Source organism: Anarrhichthys ocellatus, unplaced genomic scaffold (genome assembly GCF_004355925.1).
Source record: "Anarrhichthys ocellatus isolate YVR2014 unplaced genomic scaffold, GSC_Weel_1.0 scaffold45, whole genome shotgun sequence".
Lineage (NCBI taxonomy): Eukaryota > Metazoa > Chordata > Actinopteri > Perciformes > Anarhichadidae > Anarrhichthys > Anarrhichthys ocellatus.
Window position 1 is genome coordinate 1,861,253 of NW_022280075.1, and position 9,205 is coordinate 1,870,457.

The 9,205-nt window shown below is 43.0% G+C and overlaps 1 protein-coding gene across 1 annotated transcript in view; it reads right to left on the bottom strand.

The window, feature by feature from the left end:
* Positions 1 to 9,205, bottom strand: part of myo7ab (myosin VIIAb) — a 34,756-nt gene that overhangs the window by 3,742 nt on the left and 21,809 nt on the right. Inside the window, exons 31-43 of the mRNA XM_031868962.1 lie at positions 8,178 to 8,405; positions 3,678 to 3,848; positions 3,480 to 3,597; positions 3,262 to 3,388; positions 2,561 to 2,730; positions 2,274 to 2,464; positions 1,923 to 2,047; positions 1,684 to 1,841; positions 1,370 to 1,523; positions 882 to 1,037; positions 684 to 789; positions 377 to 490; positions 142 to 229 (exon numbers count right to left, since the gene is read on the bottom strand). Coding sequence (XP_031724822.1) covers positions 142 to 229; positions 377 to 490; positions 684 to 789; positions 882 to 1,037; positions 1,370 to 1,523; positions 1,684 to 1,841; positions 1,923 to 2,047; positions 2,274 to 2,464; positions 2,561 to 2,730; positions 3,262 to 3,388; positions 3,480 to 3,597; positions 3,678 to 3,848; positions 8,178 to 8,405 — 1,906 coding nt within the window. The remainder of the gene's footprint in view (positions 1 to 141; positions 230 to 376; positions 491 to 683; positions 790 to 881; positions 1,038 to 1,369; positions 1,524 to 1,683; positions 1,842 to 1,922; positions 2,048 to 2,273; positions 2,465 to 2,560; positions 2,731 to 3,261; positions 3,389 to 3,479; positions 3,598 to 3,677; positions 3,849 to 8,177; positions 8,406 to 9,205) is intronic.

The following is a 9,205-nucleotide window of genomic DNA, read 5'->3' on the forward strand; positions in this document are numbered from 1 at the left end:
ACACACACACACACACACACACACACACACACACACACACACACACAGAGGTGATTAACAGTTACAGGAAGATAGAAGTCACTGAGAAGATACAAAACCTGTGAGCTTTAAAAAAAAAAAACCTTTATTTTCTCTTTTTACCGTCTTTCACTTGTCTGGCTTTCTTGATCCAGTCAGTCAGGTGCCTCACAAAGTCGAAGAAGAAGTCGCCGTCGGGCACACTGATGACCTGGAGAACCAGAAGCATTTGAAGTGGTTTTAACCTCAGCACATGGTCTAATCAGCAGCCGTAGCTGTCAGTGCTGAAGAAAACTACTGCAGTCACTAAATAGATATTTACTTGAATCCAGATAATGAGGCTACAGGTCGTCCTCACCTTGTCAGTGATCTTCACAAACAGACTGAAGCCTTCGGAGGATTTGAGCAGAAGACGTCCAGAGATGTTGTGGCAGAAGTCTTTGGCCTTCGTGCTCGACTCCACTTCAAACACCTGCGAACACAAACAGGCTGCTTAGACATGAAATACTGAATGCTTGCTGCAACAATGGGCATTGATTTTAATCTATTATTTACTGTTTTTATTCTTCTTCAGTGAGTTCAATTTCTATGTATTCTATTTCATTTCATATTCTACTTTTCAATTCATAAAAGAGGAAAAGTATGTTAATTTTGTCGTCACTGACCTCATCTGAGTCATCGGGGAAGTAAACTTTGTGGAAGATCTGAGTGGTCTTGTGCTGGATGGCCTCCACCTCCACCAGGTGAGGAGGGTACTTTCTTGATCCATTTCTACCACAAATAATAGACGAGAAATAAAATGGATGAACTCAAACGAAATAGAAAGACTGTTGAAGGTGAAAGTGTGTTTGTGTGTGTGTTACCGTAAGGCTTTCTGTAGCCGCTGCATGCAGTCTGGAGCCAGCTGGTGGTGTTTCTTGGCCTGGAGGAACTTCTGCACGTGAGGCAGCAGGGTGTTACTGGGAGGAAACAAACCAGTGCAAAGCCACAGCAGCTCCCAGCCCTTCTCCTCACTGTACCTACACACGCACAGCACAGCACAAGTTAAGCAATGGTTATCAACAATCTGTTCTTATGGCAACAAAAAGAAAGATATTGCTAGGAGTTGTAGTGGCAATAGACAAAATAGTCCTTTAGTGAGTTATATATGGCGAAAAGTAAGTAAATAAATAATATGTTTCTAAGACGCATGTTTTTATGGGATGTTTTCTCATTCAAATAAATAAAATAAAACAAAAGTAAGTAAAACAAAACTTTGACCACCATGTTGCTGAATACTTTCCATCTCTGCAGTGTGTGTGTGTGTGTGTGTGTGTGTGTGTGTGTGTGTGTGTGTGTGCTCCAGACTTACTTGATGTGATTATCAGTCAGCTGTTTGAGAATCTGACAGAAGATTTCGTCTTTGAGCGGCTCGGCCTTCAGGGCTCCTTCAAAGATCTGATCGGTGAGCTCGTTGACAGAACGCACACGTTTGGACGGGTAGTCGCCCATATACTTGATCACAGGTAGAGACGCGGTCAAGGACTTCAACCACTTACAAATGTTTTACTAAACTGAATATATTGACTTTTAGACTGTTGCCCAGACAAAACAGGACAAAAACACCCATTGACACAAACATTTAACACACACACACACACACACACACACGCCACTCAAGGATATCTATGAAGGCAAGTAAGGCCTCCTGGGAGAGCTCCTCGTGAGCCAGGACTTTCTTCAGCAGAGGCTGTTTGAGAGGCTCCCTGGTGCAGCTCCACAGACGATCCTTCCCTCGGCTCTTAGAGATCATCACCCTGCTCAGAGTGCTCTTCGGAGGAGGCCTGGCAACATGAAGGAAGGCTTAGAAATGATGAAACTACACACTTTGTATCGATCTATATGTAAAGGATGAGGAAGCACACCTGAAGTAGTCGTAGGAGAACTCCTCCAGCGTGTAGGCCTTAGTTTTGTCCTCAATGCCAGAGACACTCATATGGGACAAACTGATGGATTCTCGCCTCTGATCAGGAGTCATCGTCACAAGAGCCTGAGATGGAGAAGGAGTAAAAAAGGATGTCGAATTTGTCAAAGACAAAAAATATTTTCTATGAACGTGTCGAGGGAGGCAAGTTAACGACTGCAATGTAAAGCGTTTTTTCAGAAAATACGAAGATTTATTTAAATCTCATATCAAAGTGTTAAGTGTGAAGCGCTGGGAGCTGGTTAGCTTAGCTTAGCATAAAGACTGGAGGCAGGGGGCAAAATATCCTCACCACTATGTCATACTGCGGTCTGGTGATAGTGGGCACTACATAGACACAGTCGGCAGGGAAGTCCCCTTTCTGTTTGGTCCTGTCGTTGATGCCGTGAGCCCAGCCAGAGTTCATCACATGCTCTCCGTCGTTTTCGTCCAGGATGATCAGATCCCCCTTGGAGAAACTTAGGAACGTGGAGTCCACCCCCGCTGTAAAGTAAAAATCTGTATTTAAAGAGAATTAAAAAAAACTGTACATGAAGTCCAGCACCAGTTTTTTTTTTTTTAACCATCAGTGAATCTTACCAGGGTTGGGACAGTCCAACAGTCCCACCACATACTTGGACCTCTTCCTCAGACCCTCGAGGAAGGCCACCACTAGATCACGGATGTCCTCCGCGTTGTTGGAGGTGAATGTGTACTCGTCTCCTTTGATGGTGGCCAACGTGAAGCTCTGACCCTGGAGTTTACCCCCTCTGGAAGATGAAAGTTTACTTTAATAGGGTCAGTGTGTAGCATCACAGGGGATCTATTAGCAGAAATGTAATATCATATTCATAACTATGTTTACATTAGTGTACAATCACCTGAAACTAAAAATCAACAAAGGGAGAGGGTTCTTTTCACAGAGTCCGCCGTGTTGCACAGCCATGTTTCTACAGCAGCCCAGAGCGGACAAACCAAACACTGGCTCGGGAGAGAGCCTTTTGCATTTTACTCGAAGGCCACCGTAGTTCTCCGACACACTTGTGAAACTGCTAAACGTGAACCGCAGAGTGTAAAACCATGGAATCACGTGAACCCATGTAGTTCTAAGAGGTGGACTATAAAAGTACATTTTACAGTTTGAGGAATAAACTCCTGAGGAACACACCAACTTTCTGTTGATTTCAGCTTTTCTGTTGATAAATAGTCATTAGTTTAAATGCTCCATTCTTACACTGTAGTGTATAAATTTGACTATTCTTCCCATTCAGTGTTGCTTCGAGGACTTGGCGTTATCATACCTGCTACTGGACACAGCAGTGATCTCTGGGAACGAGAGCTCCAGAAGGACCTGCTCCTGTTCATCCACAAAGTAAACCCCAGTCCAGTTCACTGCCACGATCACGTCATTCTTCGGCAGACTGGGTCCTGTGTGGACAAACGGTGTCATATGATATCCATGATAAAAACAAAACATACAGATACCTAGTAAGAAGTGATCATGATAATATACACCAACCTGAGAATTTGAAGGCCTCGTAGAAGCGCGAGAAGAGTAAAGGCCACTTTAAACGAGCAAAATCCACCACGTCCTCCTTCACCTTCTGTGAGGTCAGCCTCCTCTTAGTGTGTAATCCCTGCGCAGACAGTTGCAGTTAGTTACTGTGGATGAAGTTGTTGAAAAAGCCCCCAAAGGGTCAGCGTTGGTGTCAGATACCTTTTTATGGGCATTGATGATGAGCTGAGCCCACTTCTCTGCAGTTTTAGTGGAGCTGATCTCTCTGTCGGGAATGTAGGAGGGGATGAGGGTGAGCAGGCGATCTTGGAGGATCTCAGAGCCGTAGTCCACATAGTACTGCTGAGAGGCCAGCTCTGCCAGGTCCTCCTCCTGTAGGACAGACACAGGGCAAAGAGACGATCATGAGAAAACTAAATCAAATATATAAAAGAGGGAACAAGTCTGTTCTTCTGCAGCTGTGTTAAAGAGGAGACCATAACAAAAGTGGACAAAACTGACCATTTATTCAATAGATTCTTATCAGCTTCTATAAAAATGAATACAGCTTTTTGTGTTCGTACTCTCATATCGGTTTAATTTGTTCCAGCACCTTGTCAAGTAGGTTTAAGATCCCAGGAGAGCTGCCCTGAAGTTAAAAGAATAAAGAACGGACTAAGAAGATCAGGCCAAAGAACACAGAGCATATATGATCAAAATAAAATGTATAATCTAATAGTCGATTTATGCATTGTGTATTGATATGAAGTGATATAACAGCTACAGCTGTAATGTGATTATAATAATAATAGGTCTGTTGACAGAAAGTACTGGAAAGTTTTGTGATCATACTCGGTGTGTGTTGTATACAGTATGTCCTCATAAAAGCAGGAAGTTGGGACGGTTTAGACGGTTGAGTCAAAAAGAGGAAGTGCTGCTGCATCTGTAACGGGGTGTGTGTGTAAAAGTAAACAGGCATGAGCAGCTGTGAGGAATGTGGAAATGAGGATGGCTCAACGGGACAACAAAAAGAGAAGACAAAGGATTTGACAGTTGGGATTTGACGCTGGACACCGTCCAGTACTCAGCCGAGACCACTGCACATTGTTCGAGAGAAGCATCAGAGGACTCCGTCTCTGTTCACGGCAAAGAGAACGCCGTTCGGGAATTGGCTGACGGAGATTTTCCTCTCCCCCCTGCTTGAAACTGGATAACAAACGACGCTACTCTCTGACTTTGTACTGAGCCCAGAGGACTGCTGAACGAACTTTGTTGACGAGTTGAGGCCCGTCCTCCACTCCTAAACCACAAAGGATTTATTACTTTTCCATCCAGCCTCGGCACAATATAAACTGAGGACAGCAGAGCAGACGGACGGGCAGAGAGACAGATGGACAGGGAGACGGTCTACCTGGACATCATGGATCACCTGTTGATGCTGTTGCTGTGGCGCTCAGGACTACAGGCGGAAGGAAATCACACAACAACAGAACCTGTCAGGTTGGTGGGAGGAGACAGTCTCTGTGCAGGAACACTGGAGATGAAACATCAGTGAGACTGGAGACCAGTAGATTACTATTACTGGACCCTGAAGGAAGCAGCTGTTGCCTGTAGAGATCTGGACTGTGGCTCTGCTGTTTATATCAGACGGAGAGAGGCGTCCTCACAGAGATCTGTGTGGACGATCAACTTTGACTGTGTTCACTCTGGATCGGCTCTGAAGGATTGTGTAACATCAGATTATTCTTCTTCCATCCTGGATGTCACCTGCTCAGACTCTGTCAGGCTGGTGAATGGGACTAGTCTGTGCTCAGGCAGACTGGAGGTGAAGTCTAACCAGTCTAACCAGTCTAGCCAGTGGTGGTCCTCAGTGTGTGAAGATGACTTTGACCAGCAGGATGCAGAGGTGGTCTGTAGGGAACTTGACTGTGGGGCTCCTTCAGTCCTCCAGGGGGCGCTCTATGGAGAAGTGGAGGCTCCAATGTGGACCAAAGAGTTCCAGTGTGGAGGCAATGAGTCTGCTCTCCTGGACTGTAGAAGCTCAGGCTCAGATAGAAACACCTGCTCACCCGGCAAAGCTGTTGGACTCACCTGCTCAGAACCTGTCAGGTTGGTGGGAGGAGACAGTCGCTGTGCAGGAACACTGGAGGTAAAACTGGGAGAGTGGAGACAAGTAGATTACTATCTCTGGACCCTGAAGGAAGCAGCTGTTGCCTGTAGAGAGCTGGACTGTGGCTCTGCTGTTTCTGTTGGATGAAGAAAGGCGCCCTCACAGAGATCTGTGTGGTGGGTCAACCCTCAATGTGTTCTGTCTGGATCTTCTCTGAGGGAGTGTTTAACATCACGTTCATCTTCCTCCATCGTGGATCTCATCTGCTCAGACCTGCTTCAGCCGATCATCTCTGTGTCCTCCTCAATGTACGGGGTCTCCGAGGCCCAGCAGCAGGGGGCTCAGGTGCTCAGGCGCTCCACCTTCACCATCTGCTGCTCCATCCAGCCACAGTACCCAGGAGGTCCCTCCAGCTCACCTTCAACTCCTCCAACTCAACACACAACTACACCCAGCCAGCTGTCAATCACACTGCCTCCTTCCTGTTTCCTGCTGCAGAGCCCGCCCACCAAGGAAGCTACAGCTGTGTTTATCACGTCTCTGTTTTTTCTCAAAACTTCTCCTCTGAGAGCCAACTGCTCGCTCACTGTCTCAGATCCAACACCTCTTATCATCAAAGAGGTCGTGCTGCCGCTGACTCAAGGCCAGCAGGGGGCAGAAGACAGGCAGACGGGAGAACACTGAGCTGGATCATTATAACCTGGGTGTTCCTGCAGCTGAAGAAGAAGGAGCTCAGGGAGCAGAGTAGCCCATCCAAGGAGCTCATCTCACATCCAGATGGGTTTCTAACACACAACCACCACCAGCTCCCTTTTATACGCATGTTCCCTTGAAACCAGAAGGCTGGAATATTATATTACATTATTATAGCCTGTCTTTCTTACTCTCAACAATGTGTTGGTCTCTCCATACGTTCTGACTTCCTGTCTGTGGCTCTCAGCTCCAAGCCCATTGGTTCCTGCTGAAGACGTGAATCTTTAAAAACACCTCACAGATATAAAGTTTCATTTGAAAACTAGACTTGAGAGCAGGTTTACCAGAGTCCAAGCATCCGGTGTCTTAGAAACCAAAGACTATATCAGGAATGTGAGATATTAGAATAAATATGAAACCTTGACATGTATCTTCTACATTCTGTATAACGATACTCAATGTTAAGAATCTGTTGGTGTTTGTCCTTTAAAAAATATAATGAACTTCATGACTTCACTTATTGCATTGAGCAAGATTTTGGCAGCAGGGCAACATATAGCTAAAAGATAATCATTACAATACAAATAGGACCAACTTCCCGCTGTGATCAGCCCCTAAAACCTCATTTATTTGTGATTCAGAAATGTTACTATTTTGCTCATTGTTCATGATTTTACTTAATTTTCGAACTAAGTTTTTTCTTATTTTATAAGAATGTTGTTAGTGAGGATTTTGCTTATTTTTTTATAATCAAGGATATTACTTATTTCATTAGAATTTTGCTTTTTATTGTACTTCATGAACATTGTCATTATGGATTTAGCTTGTTTTCTATAACTAAGGATTTTGCTTATTTCATAAGAATTTTGCTTATTTTAGTTCTTCGTAAATTTACTTAATTTTGTAATTAAGGAATTTAAAAAAATTATAATATATGATTTTGCCTTGTGCAGTTACCAGAGGAATTTAAAGTTATAATCAGATCGTAATGAATTGAAGTAAAGTAGTATTATTTGTATGAGCTGTTGCTAATTATCCTGCAATAAATATCTGAACTGCATTTAAAGTAAATATCTCTGAGATTTCATTCACCAAGTAGTAAAGAGGAGTCATGGCTGTAAAAAGATAAAGTATTATTTTGTGTCTAACAACAAATAGAGTTCTGAATGTTTATTCATAGAACATAGAATGATCCGTCTTACTGACAAAAATATCAGATTTTGTGAGATGACAAAATCTACAAATAAGAAACCACCTCAACAACCCCATCAAATGTCTGTCGGTGGTCTTGTAACTCATACCAGCTTGAAAAAAGAGTGCTGAACACAGACTTGCTCTTTTCAGGGGCCAAACAGGAACAAAGGAATGAAAACCACTTAATTTACATTCTCAAACATCACAGAAGTAATTTTATGGATATTTACATTATTCACTAATCAGGCAATCATCTGTGTCACCTGTGCTGTTACTCCACTCTTTCCTTTGTTTCACACATCATAGGAATTTGTATTTTAGGTGTATTTTAGGTGTTTTAATAATTAAAATGATTAAAACACCTAAAAGGAAAAGCAGCAAATGTTCACATTTGTGATGCTGGAATCATGAAATGTTTATACATAAAAAATGACGAAACGGTGATGAAAATAGTTGGTAATCAATTTTCTGTAAATTGAATAATTTTTACTCAACTAATCGTTTAAGCTGTATTGGGGTAGTTCAATTTAAAATGTTATCTTCGAAGTGGTTAGAAACGAAAATACTCAGGTAAAGTGCAGGTACCTTAAATTTGTACTTTCGTATAGTACTTGATTAATGGAACTTAGTGACTGCTGTATATGCCCGGGGTCTCCTTTAAAAACAAATACATAAACTACCTTTCAAGCACATCAACTGCATGTTAAACAGAAAAAGCTGCTCACCCTCTCACAGCGGTACTCTCCGAATTTCACCCCTCGGACGATCTGCTGGTAGACAAGGTTTGAGGCGACGTAGTCCTCAGCGGGGTTGTGCCAGGGGTTGAAGATCTCCTTCCTGAAGAACAGCCTCCAGGGCGCGTTCCTCTCCTGGGCGCCCTGCTCCTTGGCATACTGCTCACACTGGGAGACAGCGTCCATCACGTGGTCGCTACCGCTGCCCAGAGACGACACCTGATCCAAAGCAGATTCACAAATATATACAAGAAGCCGTGAAATCAGTAAATAACGTAACCGCTAACGCAGGGGTTCTTAACCTTTTTGACCTCGGGGCCCAACTTTTCAAGTACAAAGTGTCCCGGGGCCCATTCAAATATTAACACTATTAGTTTAACTAATTGATCTCACTCTTGGTTTGATTTGTATTCAATAACTATATTGTTACCTGTTCAACTCCACCCCTATTTTGGAGCAAAACCGCCTAAAATGACATACCCAAATTAAAATGGCTGTAGCTTCTGAACCACTGTGACTATATGCATCAAAAGTGTCAGAAAACCTGTAGGTCATATAGAAACAGAGCAGTGGGCCTTTGGAGTCAGTAAAAATTGAAGATTTTTGTCTGCATAAAATAAAAAAAGTATCTTTCAGTATAAATAACTGCCTGTGGCTGTATCTGTACAGGTAAATGACAGTATAGGGCTGTAACTACACTATCAGTGAACAACTGCCTCAAATTTGAAGAAGATTGGACAAAGTATGACGATTCTACAGTGTTTCTTCCATGAAGACCACTGTCGTCTTCATTTTTTCTACCACTACAGTGCAGTGGTTAAATTGTGTAATGTTTACGATTCATTCAATGATGTAACACTGCTGCCCTCTAGTGGTTAAATCGTGTAATGTTTATGATTCATTAAATGATTTAACACTGCTGCCCTCTAGTGGTTAAATCGTGTAATGTTTATGATTCATTAAATGATTTAACACTGCTGCCCTCTAGTGGTTAAATCGTGTAATGTTTATGATTCATT